At 40.9% G+C, this 19,791-nt stretch overlaps 1 protein-coding gene and 1 pseudogene across 17 annotated transcripts in view; one reads left to right on the forward strand and one right to left on the reverse strand.

The window, feature by feature from the left end:
* TRIM2 (tripartite motif containing 2) overlaps positions 1-19,791 on the forward strand; it is a 169,966-nt gene that overhangs the window by 105,928 nt on the left and 44,247 nt on the right. For 11 of the 17 annotated variants that reach the window (XM_067035685.1, XM_067035688.1, XM_067035684.1 and 8 more), the window contains exons 2-3: positions 8,936-9,120; positions 13,822-14,059. In XM_067035685.1, the coding sequence (XP_066891786.1) occupies positions 8,987-9,120; positions 13,822-14,059 (372 nt within the window). In that variant the 5' untranslated portion in view covers positions 8,936-8,986. The remainder of the gene's footprint in view (positions 1-8,935; positions 9,121-13,821; positions 14,060-19,791) is intronic. The other 6 variants (XM_067035695.1, XM_067035692.1, XM_067035693.1 and 3 more) reach the window with 1 other exon arrangement.
* On the reverse strand, positions 6,170-6,269 carry LOC131759017 (U6 spliceosomal RNA; annotated as a pseudogene).

Genomic DNA, 19,791 nt, shown 5'->3' on the forward strand with positions numbered 1-19,791 from the left:
ACAAGAATAGGGAGAAAGTCATGCAGGAATTTTCTTATCACGTTTCTAATGTGATCTGACTAGATCTTTATTTTTACTATGTATGTCGGCCTATTTTAAATATAAGATTTGTTTTCCCCGTGCATCTCTCTGCTGGGTACAAAGATGGGGATGAAGTGTTTAATTTGCAAGATTCCTTCCTTGGTACCCCAGGGTGGAGGAGACCGAGATTCGACCCTTCCCCCACTGTGTCCTCTGTTAGAGAACGCTGGGGTTGAGTGCCACAGTTCCCAGTTACCATTGGAAACCCATTCATTCATAATGCATGCCTCGACCCTCTGAATTCTGAATGCCATTGATAATCGGAAAATATGCAGGAGACCACTTGGGGTCTTTTCTGACATTTTTTTCCCCTGCCTTTGAAATAGGCTCAAATCTGGGTGGAGTTCAATGGTAGCATTACACAGAAGGGAGATAAAGAAAAAAAAAAAAACTTGGGTTGGACCTTAGGTTTGCTTCCTGAAACTGGGTCTCATTCTGTATCATCTTTGCAGAAACAATGATGCCCCACCCTGTCATTATTCCTTATTTGGTGGGGGGAGGGGCGGGATAGGAGAGCAAGTAGGAAGGCTATTTATTTTAAACTAAAAATTGAATGTTAATTAGTAGATTTCTGAACATCAAGGTAAAATGATATTTCTGTCTTAAACGATGGTTTCAGTGTCACAGCTTTAAGGAACAGGTCTCAATTCAGAATGAGGCATTTTAAAAATTATTAGTTCGGTTCTTTGGCTTAGATCATTTTACAGTAGTTTTATTCCTCGTGAATAAATTGTTAGAGGCGTTTTGTTCTTGGTTTTGTTTTAATTAGAATATGTAAAGAGAGCCATTTGTTTGCCCAGTTGCTTGAATCGATCTCTTAAGTATTAGGATTCACTCCTGCCTACTGTGAACCTATTTTCTGGTGTCTTTCAGTATTTTCCGGCAGATGCCTTAACAGCATCTTTCCCTAGCCACAGTAGTGTTAAATATAATGCACGCCCCTCCCAAGCAAGCACACAATGAGAAGTTTCCTGTGTGCTGTGGTACAAGAAAGCAGCTTTCTGCTGCAGAGATGAGAATAGTGGCCTTTCCTAAACCTCTAAGTATTTCTTCCCAATTTTCTCCTAGAAAGACACAAGGGATTGGCGTCGGAAAGGTTAAAACACGGCTGAAGTAAAAATGTTCTCTGATAGAATGTGCTGTTTCAAGAAATAGGAATGTAGCGTATATATAACCCACACATTTTTAAAATGGAGAATAAAATCTATACATATTTTCATCATAGTTAATATTATAATCCTGAGATGACTTAATTTTTTTATTTTTATGATAACAAAAGCTGAGTGGATTTTGTTGCTTGTGAAATAAAGTAAAAAATACTCATTCTTTGTCTTACTCAGAAATAAAAATGTCCTTTACCTGGATACCATTAGACATCAATTTCTCCAAACTCATGACTTTCTTTTATCTATCCTTATTAAGTAGAAAAAAAATCCTAAATATGTGGCAATTTTTAAAAATTTAACTAAGCTTAATTTTCACTCCCATGTGCCTTTTTTCATTATCTCTCAGATAAAACTAAGACTTTATCCAAACATTTGTGTGTATTATTGAGATGTATAGAAGAGAAGTACTTTCAAACTTTAAAAAAACTGCTACCAAATTATTTACTGTCAGTTTTTTTCTTTTAAAAAAAGTGACTGAATTACTTCCACTTGTGGCAAAATTCTCATTTGTACACACCTGTAATTGCTTTTAAAAAAAAATCTGATGCCATCTGTGCCCCTTTATTACTTATGTAAGAATTTTAGTGTAGATTTTATAGAATATGCTCTATAATGAGCTTGACTGTTAGGGTTCTTTGAATATTATTATTATGCAGATTGTTTGAATTTAACTGATCAGGTTTCCTTCTAGAATTTGAAGATTTAGATTAGACCAAATACTGAAGATAAAGAAGCCCAGTATAATTATTCAAATAGCATCATTGGAGGAGACATGCATTCCTGCTTTTTGCATGCTAGTCTGTCTACCTTTTCCTACTTGCTCTCTTCTGCCTTCGTATTCTCAATAGCTTCCATTCCTCTGTTAAGTGCTTTTTATTATTATTCTTGAAAACTTAATAGTTTAAGTAAACATTTATTTTAATAAACAACAGATTTAAGTCATATGCTTCCATCCACCAGGGCAAAGAGGGGGTTGCTGTTTTTGTAGGACTCTGTCTTTTGAAGTTCTGATGTAGAATGCATTTCTCTTTCCCCTTCTTACTAACCTCACCCAACTCCCAGAGCTTAGGGCCCTGGCTGCCCTCTGCCTTTCCCAGAATATTCAGCCTCTTTGTGTAGTCTCTTCCCAAGGGAAGAGACTTGGCAAGGTGATGAATGTGGAGAGAGGAGACCCCACTCACCCTGACTGTCCCAGGGCACTGTAAAGTGAAGGTCAATTAGCCTGACCACTTAACACTTCATCACACAGGGCCAGCCTTCTGGAACTTAGAAAACCCAAAGTAAATATTTTTTTAAAATTTTATTTTTATCTTTGGCTACGCTGGATCTTCATTGCTGCGCGTGGCTTTCTCTAGTTGCAGAGAGCCGTAGCCACTCTTCGTTGTGGTGCGCGGGCTTCTCATTCCGGTGGCTTCTTTTGTGGAGCACGGGCTCTAGGCGCATGGGCTTCAGTAGTTGTGGCACGCGGGCTCAGTAGTTGTGGCACGCAGGCTCTAGAGCACAGGCTCAGTAATTGTGGCGCATGGGCTTAGTTGCTCCGCGGCATGTGGGATCTTCGCAGACCAGGGCTCGAACCCATGTCCCCTGCATTGGTAGGTGGATTCTTAACAACTGCACCACCAGGGAAGTCCTAAAATCCCAAAGCAAATCTTAAGAACTGACTACAAAAGGTGAGGACTTTTATGAAGAAGGTACTGACAAACAGTTATCTCTACTAAGGAAAGAGGTAGGGGAAACAGGCATAAATATTATAAAGACAAGTTGGGGGCATGGCTTAAAAATCAACTTCCATATGGTAAATCCCAGCAATCTAGGGAAGCTGTCATACATCTGACCCTGGAGAGAAGGAGAGCCCTTGGAGAGCTTGGGCACATCCTTCCCTGGAGACAGAAGTTAAAGTGGACGGCCTCCTCAGGTCCCCCTCCTCACCCGCCCCCCCACACTCACACACCTACTATCAAGAAAGATATTGCATCTGGCTTGTCTAATTTACAAAATGGCCCATTTGGGATAGAGGCTTGATTTCACTGGAAATAGGTCACCCTGTTTTAATTTCACTAACGATTGTCCTCTTTTCTTTCCTCTGGTTGAGTCCTCAGTAACGATGCAAATCCCATCGAAGGTGAATAATAGTATGCTCATAAAGTTGAAAAAATTCAAAATACTTTGTTTTTAAAATTGTGTTTTAATCTGTGCCTTGAGCTCTAGGTACCACCTGCTCTGGCAGGGAAAAGGTAGCATACTGGGAGTTATAGATAATCCTAGTGGTTGAAGACCTATTTTCTATAAATGTAAAAGAAGATTTTTAACTTCTTAGGAAGCTGATTTTAGCATGACCACACCACTGTCTTTGAATAAAAAAAATCAGCTAAGTGGTAACAAAGAGAAGCCATAATCCAGGAATGCCATAAAATTAAACAATAGAAATGGAATCTAGTGCCTTTAAGATGATTTATAATCAAATATGCTGCTTCTTGCACACAAATCACATGTTAAAATTTGATTTTCCTAAGGATTCTTGACCTGTTTCCCAGCCATGTTTCCTAGCCCAGCCAGACAAGCTTTCACCAACTCCCTCCCCTTCTCCAGAAGATGCTTTCAGTCTGTCTTTTCTCTTCCATCCTCTTTTCCTCCTCTTCCTCACTCTAGTGTCAGAAATAAAGGGTTTGGAAAGTTTTCTGATCTCAGTGGTATAATTTGGAATAGGAAATACGGTTTCAACTTTGGAATTGTGGACGCGGACATTTTTCTTTCATTTCATCTCCTCCTATCAAATTCTGCTTTTCCATTTGGTTGTAATTTCCACCAAGTTGTAGATTTGAGAAAGCAATCCGGGCAAAATACCAGAGATGATGTGAGGAAAAAAATGCTGGGACAGGGTTTTTCTATGCCCAAGGATTTTGTTTTGTGATGGTTGCACTGTTTTTACCCACACAAGCTGTGTTTAGTTGGCAAATCCCCACTAATAAAGAACTTATATGTCAACCTCCTTAGATTTTTTAAAATTTCCATGCATATGTGTCTTCAGTAGTTCTCAATTTCTTTTCCTGCATTTGTGAGTGTGTTGAAATATGTCACTAAATATTTACCCTCTGGATTATGGCTTATGTTGCTAAGCATTAGACTATCACTTAGGAAGGCAGGTAATGTCTCACGTCAAGTGAAAATGTTCACATGAGATCAGCAAGTGCTGCTCTTTTCTGCTACGGGGACTGAGTCTGTTCCCATGTTATACCTCATTTGAAAAAAAAAAATGTGTCTACTATATACCAGGCATAGTTCTAGGTGCTGAGACTTCTGCAGAGCAATCAGATAAAAATCCCTGCCCTCATGAATTTTACATCCTAGTGGGCGGAGGGGAGACAATATGCAAAATAAATATGTTGCACACTGAATTGGAGAGAGACCAGTGCTATGGAGAAAAACAGAGCAGTGATGGGGGTGGTAGTAGCAAGTGCTAGGAGATAGGGACAAGTTTCAGTTAGAAACAGAATGGTCAGATGAGAATTGTCAGGTGATGTTAAGCGAAGAGCTGGAGAGGGGAGTGAACCCCTCTGTAAGCAGTAATGTTGGTTTTCTGCCGACAAGGAACCTCAGCTGGTCTCCCCATACAAGAGCTCTCATAGCTGGTTCATGTCAATATTACATTAATGTTGGCTATTTGTGTAGTTTTTTGTTTTGTTTTGTTTTTGTGGTACGCGGGCCTCTCACTGTTGTGGCCTCTCCCATTGCGGAGCGCAGGCTCCGGACGCGCAGGCCCAGCCGCTCTGCAGCACGTGGGATCCTCCTGGACCGGGGCACGAACCCGTGTCCCCTGCATCGGCAGGCGGATTCTCAACCACTGCGCCAGCAGGGAAGCCCTATTTGTGTAGTTTTACAATGGCTCTTCCTGCCTTTGCTTCTGTATCATTTCCTTTCTATTGGCCTTTTGTCAATGTGTCTGGTACTAGTTCCTGCATCCGAAAGCATTTTGGCTCCTTCAGAGACAAAGTCCAGCCAGGTGTGTTTTCATGTGTTTCTCTCTAGAAATTAGTTTTGTGGATCTCCAGCAGAAGAGCAGTTCTATATTCTGATCTCTATTATCATACACTTATTTCTGCTGGTTATGTGAGTAAGAAGGACCTTTGACAGTTCAGAAACCAAGAATGGGGAAAGGAGAACAGCCGAGAGTATAGATAAGTATTTACAGCTTTTCTAATCAAAGGAGACCGGAAACTGTGGTGTGCCCAAACACTGATGAAAGGCTCTGGGATCTTTCGTTTACATTCCTTGCGGCATATTCCGTTGGATAGAAGGCTTCCCACAGTGCTTCTGAGCATGACCCCTGCCTCCATTTTGCCTTCAGGAGTAGTCAAATTCCCTTGTACTGTGGATGTCCAGTTACATTCAGGGAACCATCCTTATCCTGGCAAAATCTTGGTTTGGGGCTCCTTGGGGATTGGAAGCCTTTTGTGTTGATTCTGGGAGTCCTGAAATCCAGATGTCTTCAACAGGTCACTTGTGACAGGTTGTAATATTGTCATAATTTTAAATTACTGCTAATGAGTAAACTTAATTTACCATATAAATTAACAATACTAGCAAAGACTCTCACCCACTACAATAATTATCATGAAATTAGAGAGAAAATTAGAATGAAATGTCTTTTATTTCCACTTTGGAGAATAAAAATGTCAGCTCAGGAAATTTCATTTAGTCAACGTATATCATTTGATGAAAACAAATGTTTTTTCCTTGCCAAAAATCCAAAATTTAAGGTTACAAGAAAAGTAAAATCCAATATGATGTTTTCTCCCTGCTTGTTTCGATACTCCACATGCCTGATTATTTCGAAGGCTTAAAGGAACATTTTCAAAAGCTATTCAAAATAAAATTCTTTTTAACTGATTTTAACTGAAAAGTTTAATATGATTTTTTTAAAAAAAAATATAGAACACTTCACAAATTGATGTGTCATCCTTGCTCAGCAAACCAAACCAATCTTCTGTATTGTTCCAATATTAGTGCTGCTGAAGTGAGCACTCTTCACATATGTATGTCTCTCTCTCTCACACACACACACACACACACACACACACACACACACACACACACACACACACACACAATGCCAGGAAAGTGTTAAACTTGCTTAAGATTAGGTAACATCAACGTATCAGATAAGGCAGAAATCTTGAAATCTGAGCTTTCTGATTCACCGATTTTACTGGATGACCTTGGGCAAGTCATTTAAACCCTCAGCTTTGGTTTCCTTATCTTAAAGCCAGACAAATCCATTCCTTCCCTATGCTGATGTCTTAGGGATGCAGTTAAAGAAAAGCAGACAATGTGCCAACATTTTGAGCTCCTGAGAGAAGCGCTGCATTTAATCCAATCAATGGATATCTTTCTCTACTCTGGTTCTTTAGGAAGACAGTCTATGAAAGTCTAGCAGATAATGCTGGCTAATTAGGTATGTCACACCTACGCTGTTTAACTAATGCATGGAGTTCCGATTGAACGTGACACTCTTGTACAGCAGGTGCTTTTACAAGCTTGATCTGTTTATTAATCATGCTCTTTAGAGAACTTACCTAGAAGGCACAGGTGGAAAATGGGTGTGTCATGTTTGTAACTATACTCCAATATGTGTAAATAGCAGAATTTTCTGGAGAAAAGTTGACATGCTTTTTTTAGAAGTTGGTGATTTGGTGGGGGAGAAAGAAGACCATCATTTATATTTGGAAAAATGTTTCCTTTAGAAAATGTGGAATTGTTGATTCTGTAAACACAGGTCCCAGGCCAAGTTAAAATGTTATTTGTAAACCAAGCTTCCATAGCACAGATTTCTGAAAACCCAAGGTCAAGGGTTGTGGTTGTTTAAGGGGTGAAAAGGTCATGGGTTTTGCATTCTGAAACTTCCTAACTGAGCCTCGCTTTTAAAAAATCTATAGAATGGGAATAATACTACTTCCTGCCTGGGGTCATATTGAACCTTAACTACTTTTTTTTTGGAAAGAGCATTTCCGTTGGGAATTAAGAGGCTGTGGACACTTTACCAAATATTTCGAAAATTAGGTAGTGAGTTTTAGCTAAGCTTTGGTTCACCCCTTTGGGATACAAGCCAGAAATTCTTTAAGGTGATAAATGGAGCCATGTTTTATGTTGTAATTTTTCCCTCCCTTATTCTTTCATAAGCCCTCTGCTTTCTCTGTTACCCTCTTCCAATTCTCATTTTCTGGCCTGACCTTTCACATTTTGAAACCTCCTCTGAATTAATTCACTCACCAGGCACTCAGACACCCACACGCGAATACCAACAGACATTTCTTAAAATAATAGAGACTACCTCTAGCTTTTGTCCCCATTCCATGGCAAACACATTTTAGTTCTGAAGAAAATACTCTGAACCTCATACAAATTTTTTAATGAAAAATTCTAATTATTTCATTCCTGGATATTAACAGTATGTAGGGAAGGAAACACTTTTCTTCTATACACTTAAGTTCTGTAACTGAAGCCTGTGAATTAAACTGGCAAAAGACAGATATCAGGAGAAAAAGGTATACACATTTTATTGATATTTCATTTTTCCAAAATAAAATATATATTTTATTAAACTTCATTGATTTACTATTTTAAATTTTACATGCATAGGGACTTCACAGAAAAGAAGAGGCCATTAGACCCAAGACCACAGATTATGGAGAATTGACTAGACAAAAAAAAAGGGAGTTTGAACTCCAAGGGGCAGTAAATTGTGGGAAGGGGACCAGGATATGTGTGGTAGATAAGGGTGGTTTAGTAAGGTTTGTTTGTTATGCATACTCCTCTCTGGTGATTAAGAGTCTTCTTCTCTTCCTGGTATGGGAGAGTGGGGCACCTTTACAAATGGGAAATGTGTGCCCTGCTTTTAGGCAGATGGCAGGGGGAGAGGCCTCTTCCTCATCTGCTGCTTCTCAATCGCCTTCAGCTCAAAATAATCCTTATATCAAAGTGGCTTATTTGGGGGTGGCATATTTTGACCCCTTTCAAATATAATAGTTGGGAAAACACATTCTATCCTAGTAAGACTATTCTATTTAATATAGACTATAATAAGATTATATCTACCTATCTATCTATCTATATATATTCAGATATAGTCATGACTGAAGGCATGAACAGGCAAGATTATGTAATTATTTATCCCTTCAAATGCCCCAACTTTGAAACCCGGCAAGCTACCTCTTCTTTGTTTCTTGCAGTAATTTAATTTTTAATACAATTTTTAAAGGTTACTTTCCATTTAGTTATTTCAAAATATTGGCTCTATTCCCCGTGTTGTACAACACATCCTTGAGCCTGCCTCACCCCCAGTAGTTTGTACCTCTCACTCCCCCACTTCTATCGTCCTCCTGCCCCCACTGGTAACCACTAGTTTGTTCTCTATATCTGTGAGTGTCCCAGCAAGCTACCTCTCTGTACAACATACCTTCTTCTAATTTGTTTTCTTTGCATGCTGAACCCGTGATTACTTTATTGATCTACAAATAGGCCCCTCACTGTACACGCTCTATAGCGATGAGGGTTGGTTATAGTCATGTCAAGGTCACAACATGGAATTCTACCCGTATTCATAACACAATGCCTCTAGCGAATAAACCAGTGATTGACTTGCATTTGCAGATTATTATATGTTTTTCCGTTTTGGTTTTTCTGTCTGACAGCGGCAGCGTGCAGGGTCAAAGACAGCCGGCCCCCCATGTCAGTGGTCTAGGATGGCAAGTGAAGCCACCAACATCCCAAGTCCTGTGGTGCGCCAGATTGACAAGCAGTTTCTGATTTGCAGTATATGCCTGGAAAGGTACAAGAATCCCAAGGTTCTCCCCTGTCTGCACACTTTCTGCGAGAGGTAAGCCTCCTCTGTGCTCAGAGAAGGGGGTTTCACAGACTGACCTCCTACAGCCTGCCAAAGGGTTCTTTCCAGAATTCTGCAGTTACCTATGGGAGACAATAAATCTTTTGTGCTTCTGATAGACATCTAGAAATGCAATCATGAGTTGCCAAGAATGTACTTTGTTTCAAAGAACTATTATAAGCTGGAGAAAGCAATCCAATAGCTACTGATTTATTTCCACAGGAGATGGAGCATGAAATATTTTAAGATTAAAAATTTTAAAAATTTTCCCATTGTTCTTTGTGAAACAGTTTTTGCCAACCATAGATCCCTCATGGTGGATCTTTGGTGAGGGCCAATTAAAAAGCTATCATTGTCCATTGGTTAAGACTTCGTCTTCCAATGCAGGGGGTGCCGGTTTGATCCCTGGTTGGGGAGCTAAGATCCCACATGCCTCGTGGCCAAAAAACCAAACATAAGACAGAAGCCATATTGTAACAAATTCAATAAAAACTTTAAAAACTGGTCCACATCAAAAAAATCTTTAAAAAAAACCTATCATTTTCTCCCATATAACAAATCAGGTAAAATACCTACATATATGAGGAGTTAGTTGAAAGGAGGGAGCTTTCTTCCACAGATATTTCAGAAGACACATACTAATGGCATATTTGAATATTATGATGTTTCGGATAAAGAAAAAAACCTAAATATATTAAATGATTATAAATCACCTGAATATACAGTTTGCTACATATGAAAACACACTTCTTTTTTTTGTAAACTAAAATTATTTATTATTATTATTTTTATTTATTTATTTATTTTTGAAAACACTTCTTTAAAAAAAATTTCTTGAATAGTTTTTTACATTGAATTAATCAGTTTTCAAAACATATTTTTACCCGCTCGTTCAACTTACCCCATCAGCAATTAAGCATAAAAAAATGTTCTTGGTAATTAGTTTATCTGTGGTCTAATTTTAGTATTTCCCTAGTAAGTTTACATATTTTTCTTAAAGACAAATATGTTAACTATGTTTTATAGTAGTTTATTAAGTACATTTTCTTTTATTAATTAATACACATAGTTAAAACTTTTTACCTCCTATGATAGAACAGGAAATTGGTCTTTCCAGTGACTTCAAATCAATGGTAATTTACCATCCAGTTGAAGGTACATTTGTTATCTCATTGAACGTGCTTTGAGTTGCTTTACCTTGGAAGGTCTCAACTGCAACAGAATAACTATATCTTTGGCGGTGATGGATGGATGGAGAAGGTGGATTTGTTACTGGTGGTTGTGGTGTTTTGTCTGGTTTGCTTTCTTTGTTTTGGGTTGTCGTGGGGTTGTGTGTGTGTGTGCGTGTGTGTACAGTTTTTTTGTTTGTTTTAAGTGGTGGTATATAGGGCACTGATGCTTTGTACTTTATTCATAATTTTATACCTTGGCTTAAGGACTTTAAAATTCATATTCCAAAATGGCGAGATGGAAAGTGATTTTTTTCCCCCTCACTCAATGGATGTAGCTAAAGCATGACCACCAGCTTTAACTGCCCATGGGTCCCTGGGCTCACATGGTAAGGGCATTACTTGAGAGGGAGGAGTCGACATAGCTGGGCACTCTTTTTTTTTTTTTTTTTTTTTTGCGGTACGCGGGCCTCTCACTGTTGTGGCCTCTCCCATTGCGGAGCGCAGGCTCCGGACGCGCAGGCCCAGCGGCCATGGCTCACGGGCCCAGCCGCTCTGCAGCATGTGGGATCTTCCCGGACCGGGGCACGAACCCGTGTCCCCTGCATCGGCAGGCGGATTCTCAACCACTGCGCCACCAGGGAAGCCCCTGGGCACTCTTTATACACGACGCCGAGAGCCACTCAGTGTGAGCTTGACAGGGCGGCCCCATTCCCCAGTGTTCAGTGTCTCGTCAGGCTGTCTTTGGCTCCTGTTTCCTTGCTCTTGCAGGTGAGAAGCAGCACTTCCGGGCTGCCCGGGGTTGGCCTCCTGCCCTTCCAATTAGGTCTAGCCCAAGCCACTTCCACTCCCCACCCAGTAGCTACTGCTGGAGATTTTCAGGATCCCACCATGGCAAGTCCCTAGGGAATGCTATGTGTTGAAATTGTTTTAGCACCGTGTGCATTGACCTGATTTCCTTTTGAAGGTGCTGGCGACTTTCCCTAAGATGGGAAAATTTTGTTTATGTGGAGACAAAACTTCACGGCTTGTCATGGAGAGAGACCCAGGACCCCTTATCTCCATCTCCTGCTGGGCACAAACACCGGCTGCTCCGTGGACAGCCGCTCTCTTACTCTCATTTGTTCTAAAATGCCATCAGTGGGGCTTGGAGGACACAGACACAGGCCCTGGCCTTATGAAGCTTCCAGCCAAGTGCAGGAGCCAGTTATTAAACACCTACTCACTCGGATTAATGTGAGATTAAACCAGTGACAGGGGCCATATACCAGAAGTACACAGGCAACCACGTAATAGGGGAATTTGCTCTAATCGAGGAAGGCTTCCCTGCAGAAGTGAGGAATAGGCAGAAATCCCAAGGATGAGGAAAAATTAATTTAGCAAAGGGGAGTGAAGAGAAGCAAAGAATTTCAGGTATGTGCAAAGGTGTAGAGTGAGAGGGAATATAACACTTTGGAAGAACTTAGATAGGCCCAAATGTGCAGCAAATGAGGGGCAAAGACAGAAAATAGATAGGTCCAGATCATATAGGTGGGTAATCCATACTACCACATATGGATTCTTGTCTTCATTGTAAGAACAGTGGAAGCCATGGAAGGGTTTCCTCTTAGATGTGAGGGGGAGGAGATTTAAATGGTCAGCTTTGCATTTGGGAAGGGTCACTCTGGTTGCAGTATGGAGAAGGGTGAGGGGGGTACAAGGTGGATGGCATTATACCAGGGGTAGGGCGACTGCAGACATCTAAGCAAGGGTGTCTTCATACAGATAGAGAGACCTGGGGAGGCTGGAACCATACTGAGGAGTTTCCAGGCTTTGGTGATGGGTTGCGTGTGGACGGTGAAGACCAGTTGGGAGTTACTGTTTTTAGAATGACTCATAATTCTGGTTTGCTTAGATGAAGGGATGGAGGTGCAGTTCACTGATGGATGGAGGACACAGTGTGCGAGAATATCATGGGTTTGGTTTTGAACATGTTGAGGTTTAGGACCTGTGAGACCTCTAAGAGGAGATGTCAGGAGAGCAGTTGGTGTACAGTTATGGGGCTCAGAGGAGGCATCCGTGGGAAGCAACATAAATATGAGAGTGTTAGGTTTATCGGGCATTATAATATAATACCCCAGGGAAAGAAGAGGGCTTACGCTAAGCCTTGATTAACTCCAAACTATATTGACTCAGTAGAAAAGAGAGCAGGCAGGAGAACCAGGTGAGTGTGGTATCAGAAACCGAGGAAAGACGAAGTTTCATAAACAGGAGGGGTGGGGAGGCAGTGCTCAAGCTTGATGAATGACAGAATCAAAAAATGTGTATTAGATTTAGATGTTGCTAGTGACCTTAGCAAAAGCTGTTTCATCTCTGGTATTGATTCAGCGCTATCTACTGTGTGACATACGGAAGGTCACTTAACCTCCGTGATGTCAGTTTCCCCGTCCACAAAATAAGAGAAATGGGGCGAAATCAGAGGTTTTCAGATTTGTTGGAGAAACTGGGAAACATTGTAGTGATGTCGAGCTTAGATTCTGGTGCCAAATTGCCTGGGTTTGGACAACTGCTCTGCCTCTGGTGGCCTAAGTCCCTTGGGCAAGTAACTTACCCTCCCTCTGCCTGTCTTTCCTCATACATTTAAAAGTGATCACAGGATTACTGGAAGTAAAGTTGACCCCCGAACAACACGGGTTTGAACTGCATGGGTTTACTTATATGCGGATTCTTTTCAGTAGTCAGTATTACAGGATGACAGGATCTGCGGTTGGTTGAATCTGCAGGTGTAGAACCCCGGATGTGGAGGAACTGGGTAATTGGAGGGCTGGCTCTGAGTTATACGTGGATTTTCGAATTTTCCACCGCACCAAGGGTCGGCGCCCCTAACTCGCGCTCTGTTCAAGGGTCAACTGTATTAGCCATACATTTCGCTAATTAAATGAATTAAGTTGATGGCTTTTAAGGAGAGGCTCTTAAGAAGAGATGGTGTTGGTGGGACTCTGGGTGCCCCATCCCTGTTTCAAAGAAAACATTTCCACTTCGATGTGTTTTTAACATCTGAAATCTTCTTATGATTTTGTATGTAAAAAGAGTTTCAGCGCCAACAGAAAAAATGTGACATGTTTCTTCCAATTTGTGTAAAAGCCCACAAATTCGTGAACGCCGTACTAGGTATTCTAGGCCAGTGCTTTTCTATCTTACATGTGCATACACATCGCTTAGGAATCTGATTCATCAGGCCTGCAGTGGGTCCTGCGAGTCTGCGTTTCTTCCAAGCTCCCCGTTGAAGGCCAGCGATGCTCACCTGAGGACCACACTTTGCCTGTGTGGCAAAGCTCGAGGAAACAGTACCCAAGTCAATGAGATTATCTGATCAGTTGACCGGTGCAATGTGAGGTGACCTATTGACTTCAGAACTAATCTTTTCCTAGTGAAGGAGACCACAACGGAAGTTATGCAAAGTAGCCCTGTAGCCACCGAGAACCTGTCTGGTAGCCCCTGCAGGAGCCCCAATATGCTGACCGCCCCGCTTCTGTTTCTGTGACAGGTGCCTGCAGAACTACATTCCTGCCCACAGTCTAACCCTCTCCTGCCCCGTGTGCCGCCAGACCTCCATCCTGCCCGAGAAGGGGGTGGCCGCGCTCCAGAACAACTTCTTCATCACAAACCTGATGGACGTGCTGCAACGAACTCCAGGCAGCAATGCTGAGGAGTCCTCCATCCTGGAGACAGTCTCCGCCGTGGCTGCGGGGAAGCCTCTCTCTTGCCCAAACCACGATGGGAATGTAAGTGAGCGGATTGCAGGCACTGCCTGGCCGAGGGGTTGCTTGATTTGGGGAGGCTTTGGTCAATCACAGGGTATATACACTGAAGCAGAGCTCCACCTGGAAAATGAGTGATTGAAAACACTTTTTATCTGTCCTCAGACTATTTTGCCTGCTTCCTTTCTCTGACCCAATTTATTTAAATAATAAGATCAATCTTCATGGTGCTGACTTAGCACAAATTGTTGGTTACCCCAGGAGAGCAAACCGACAACCGTTTGCAAGCTGGGCACACTTTGACCCACAAACATCTGTGTAATAAATTATGGAGAAAGATTTAATAGTAGATAAGTTCTGCAAACTGAGAATGATTATTAAAGTGTTATTTACAGTGTTTTATTTTTCTTGTGAGGGAAATTTGTCTCATGCTCCAGTAGACCCTATTCCTTAATCATACATACTCTGAAGTTATGTGAATCCCTGATCAGAGACTATAGCCTGTAGATTCCAAACATACTTCCTGCTGCCAGCAAACGCAATAACCGTTATAAACTCGGGAGGACCGGTGTGTACCATCCAACGATGGATCCACGGCAGCTATGTAGCCTGAAGAGGCAGCACTGCATAGCAGCTCACTGCCAGCTTTGGAGTCAGACTGCCTGATTCAAATCCTGCTCTTCAAACTCATTTCCTGTGTCAGTTTTGGGAAATTTACTAAACTCTCTGTCTCACTTCCTCATCTGCAGAAGGAAAGTAGTAGCAGTCTCCCATACAGGATTATTTGGAGAATTAAATATTTTAGTCATAGAAAGCATACTGTCATCTCTCTATAAATATTAGCTATTAAAATTATTTCTAATGAATGGCTTATTTCATTTTTTTTCTTTAGGTAGTGGCCACTTCAAAAGTGTTTGAAACGGCTATAATCAAACCCCTGAAGTAACACGAGGTTCTTAGGGCAAAGCAATAATTATTAGCGGTAACTAATAACTGTTGATCTACCTCTCATGGAGCCACTGTGCTGCAGCCTCACTGGCCTCCTAGAACTTGCCAAGTGGTTTCCCGCCTTGGGCCCTGGCTGCTGTCTGTTCCTCATGCCTGGAATGCTCTTCGTTCCCTCTTTATGTGGCCAGCTCATTCTCACCTTCCATGTCTCAGCTCAAATTTCTCCTACGCCAGGCAGTCCTCTCTAGCTCACTCTCTAGGGCAGACCGCCTCTGACCCCCGGTTTCCCGCCATCATACCATGTCTTGATTTCCTTCATGACATTTGCCGTGTTCTGCCTGCCTCCAGCTGTGTATATGCTGGCTTTCCTTGTAGAAAGTGAGCTCCAAGAGGGAGGGACCATGTTCATCATAGGCCTAGCACTCAGCACAGCATCTTACACGTGGAAATGTACATATCAACAGAGACCAACCAAATGAGGAAAAGCAAAGGCTATTTACTCAGCACTTGCTGTAACAAGGAGTCAGACCATCACTTGTGTTTTGTCAGAGACTCAAAGTCAGGCAGAGGAGCGGGAAAGCTCTGTAGTGGAAAAAAGGGGAGGCTTCAGCTGTGCCCTGATTGCAAGGGGCTGGTATGGGGAAGCTGGGGGCCAACTAATTAGAAAGGGGGACATCCTACGTGACTGCGTAGGGGTGCAGATTTGGCTTTCTCTGGTTGGTCCTAAGTTGGAAGCAGGGACAAAAATTATAGAAGCTGTTAATTATCAAGTCCTAGCCATTTGGGGTCAATTGGTACAGAAGTTATTGTTTAGCTTTTTGGATTGTTACCAGAGACAGCAGTCTGACTTATAGCAGGCTGGCTTCCTGGTTTGTTTCATTGTGGATACGGGGGTTGGTTTCTTGGGCCGGTTGTGGGTCAGAGTTTTATTTTTGTATGGTTCGTGTGCATTTTTATATTCAGTCTCTCAGAAGTCAGTAGTATATAGTTTTAAACAAATGGCCAGACACCATGCTAGGCTTCTCACACACCACTCTATGTAAATTGGTACTGGTTACCTTCATTTTATAGATAAAGAAACTGAGACTTGAACAGTTTAAGTAACACAGCTAGTTGACACATCATAAAAGTTAGACCAGGAGGAAATAGCATCCTGAGCGTTTTGCTAGCCAAATCAAGAGAGACATCGTGGATTACATATCCTTAATTATTTAATCGAAAGCACACCAGGCTATCGATAACTGTAGATTTTCTGTGCACTGTACTCCAAGGGAGAGTTACCATGTAAGTTTTGCAAAAGGAACTTTGAAGGGTGCCCTCTTATGACCACTTCTCACACTGGCTCTTAGTGAATGCTAAGGCTGTCTCCCCTTGGGGCTCACATTCTAAATACTAGTCTGGGAAGGCATTTCCATCAGGTACCTGAGTCCCCTTCAAGAGTGGTCCAGGTGGAGCTCTCTGGAGATCTGACTTGATAGGGGAGTAAAGTTTTAGAAACTTTAGGAGATCTACTATAGACACTGGTCCAAATTTGGGGTGTAAAGGACAATCATGTGGAATGAGAAATAATGGCAACTGAAAGGATTACATCAATAAGTAAAGGCAAGAGTGTCGTGGAATTCAGGAATTAGCTTGCAGCTCAGCACAGCTAGAGCATGGAGATGCCCCAGTGATGGTGGGAACATAGGTGGGCTGGAAAATACAGGATGAGTCTAGAAAGATAGAGGGGAGAAATTGTGCCGAGCTAAGAATGTCATCCAGGAAAGGTTTGACCTAAATTCCATAAGCAGTGGGGAAGCATTAAAACCTTTTAAACAGGAGATGGATATGTTAACGGCATTGTGGAGGAATAGCCTAGCAGAGACTGGAGGCTGCACCACCAATTGAGTTTAGTATTGAGTTGTCCAAATGCGAGATGATAAGGGGTAGAACAAGAAAAGCATCAATGGACTTGGAGAAGGAAGGATGAATTTCAGAGAAAAGAGTATTCTTTCACTTGAGAATCTGCCTCCCACTAATAAAAAGGCATATACTAAAATCTGTTCAACTAAGCTATTATGATTGTGAGAATTTGAGCGATTCAAATTGATCATATAATAGGTCATTTTTTAAAAAATCACTGTATTTTTCCATTGTGTAGACCAAGTTCCTGCACCATAATGCAATAAAATTACACTAGGAACATATGTTATAGAAGAAACCCCAAATTTTTTTTCAAGTTTATAATTACTTAATCAAAGAAAAAATAGCAAAATTAAACTATTAACAAAATATTGAAAGTGTAAGCTTTATCTATTAAATGTATAAGATAAAGTCATTATCTATACGCAGGAAATTTTATATGTTTAAGTATTTTATTTAAAAAGAGTTCATTTTAGGGCTTCCCTGGTGGCGCAGTGGTTGAGAGTCCGCCTGCCGATGCAAGGGACATGGGTTCGTGCCCCGGTCCGGGAAATTCCCACATGCCGCGCAGCGGCTGGGCCCGTGAGCTATGGCCGTTGGGCCTGCGCGTCCGGAGCCTGTGCTCTGCGACGGGAGAGGCCACAACAGTGAGAGGCCCGCGTACTACAAATAAATAAATAAATAAATAAAATAAAAAGAGCTCATTTCAAGAAGTTAGGAAAAGAACATTAAAATAAATATATGGCACACGAAAAAAAGAAAATAGTAAAGATAACCTTGGAGAGTTTGAAAATAATGAAACAATTGTGTTGATGAATAAATCCAAGAGCTGAATTTTTTTTTTTTTTTTTTTTTTTTTTTTTTGCGGTATGCGGGCCTCTCACTGCTGTGGCCTCTCCCGTTGCGGAGCACAGGCTCCGGACGCGCAGGCTCAGCGGCCATGGCTCACGGGCTTAGTTGCTCCACGGCATGTGGGATCTTCCCGGACCAGGGCACGAACCCGTGACCCCTGCATCGGCAGGCGGATTCTCAACCACTGCGCCACCAGGGAAGCCCTGAATTTTTTTTAATTAATGAAATAATCTGACATCTGATAAAGCACCAAAGGGTAAATATAAATAAATCAAATTAGGACTAATAAAGAGATATCAGTGTAGATAAAAAGAAGATTTTAAAATTAGTAGATCAATTCTCTGTGCTAAAGGCTAATATAGTGAAACTTTGAATGAAGTGGATGATTATCTAGGAAACTACAAATGATAATCTTGAAGAAGACTGGTGAAAGTTCATTTAAAACTGAATGCCTTCAAACCTGTATAAAACAGATATGATTCATAGTATCTATACTTCTGGATCATAAGAAAAGATAGGAAGCTCCCACATTCACCTATGATAAACTCATTAACTCTGACACCAAAATCTAGTGAAGACAGAACAAGAAGAAAACTATGAATCATTCAGTTTATGAAAGTAGCTGTAAAATTCTTATTTAAAATACCTGAGCAGGGACTTCCTTGGTGGTCCAGTGGGTGGGACTTCGCTCTCCCAATGTAGGGGACGGAGGTTCCATCCCTGATCGGGAAACTAGATCCCACGTGAATACTGAAACAAAGAGTTTGCATTCCGCAAAGAAGGTCCCGCATGCTGCAAGGAAGATACGGTGCAGCCAAAATAAATAAATATTTTTTAAAAAAACATAAATAAATAAAATAAAATACCCCAGCAAACTTTTACCATGTAAGAGCACTTACTTACTAATTAAGAAAAATATTGAATATCACAAAAGAAAATGAGCCTAGAACTTGAAAAATTCACAGGAGATCTATAAACAGTTAATAATTATAGGAGAAAATAAATGTTAAGCTTCACAAAGAATTCCTAAAGATATATTTCCTGAGCATGCCTGAGCAATAGAGACTCTTGGATGCCATAGGCTGCTAAGAAGAAACACTCACAGAGATGCTAATTCCAGCAAAGGTAAAGAAGCCTTTAGGTTGAAATGTTCCCTGTTTCTCTACCAAACATATAACATCAAATCACATTAAAAATTAACTCTAAAGAGTTGGATCCTTCTGGAGGTGAATGAAGCTATTTAAAGTGTGTTTTGAGCACTCTTTCCATGCTGCGTCATTATGAGTCTTTGGAATCATAAAACGTATAAACTAGCAAGAGGCCTTGGAAAATTTACTGTGTGTCTTGAATCATTCTATTGTTAGAAGTGGCAAAAGTGGACATCCTTGTCATATTCCTGATCTTAGGAGGGAGTCACCATTAAGTAAGCTGCGGGGTTTTTGCAGATGCCGTTTTTCAAGTTGAGGAATTTTCTTTCTATTTCTAATTTGATGTGTTTTTTGTTTTGTTTTTTATCATGAAAGGGTGTTGGGTATTGTCAAATCCTATTTCTGTATTTACTGATCTGATCATGTGGGATTCTTCCCCTTCATCTTATTAGCATGGTGTATTACATAAATTGATTATTGTATGTGGACCACCCTTGCATTCCTGGAATAAATCCCACGTGGTCATGGTGTTTAATCTTTTTAATATGCAGCTGGGTTCAGTTTACTAGTACTTTGTTAAGGATTTTTGCACCTATATTCATAGGGATGATTAGTCTTTAATTTTCTTTTCTTGTGTGATGTCTTTGACTTTGGTGTCAGTATATTACTGGCCTAATGAATTAGGAAATGTTCCCTTCTCTTCTATTTTTGAAGAGTTTGGGGATTGGTGTTAACTCTTCTTGAAATGTTTGGTAGAATTCACCAGTGAAGCCATCTCGCCCTGGACTTTTCTTTGTTGGAGGTTTTTTGAATATTGATTCATCTCTTTACTTATTGTAGGTCTATTCATATGTTCTATTTCTTCTCTGAGTTAGTTTTGGTAGTTTGTGTGTTTCTAGGAATTTA

The sequence above is a fragment of the Kogia breviceps genome, chromosome 6, assembly GCF_026419965.1.
Source record: "Kogia breviceps isolate mKogBre1 chromosome 6, mKogBre1 haplotype 1, whole genome shotgun sequence".
Taxonomy (NCBI): domain Eukaryota; kingdom Metazoa; phylum Chordata; class Mammalia; order Artiodactyla; family Physeteridae; genus Kogia; species Kogia breviceps.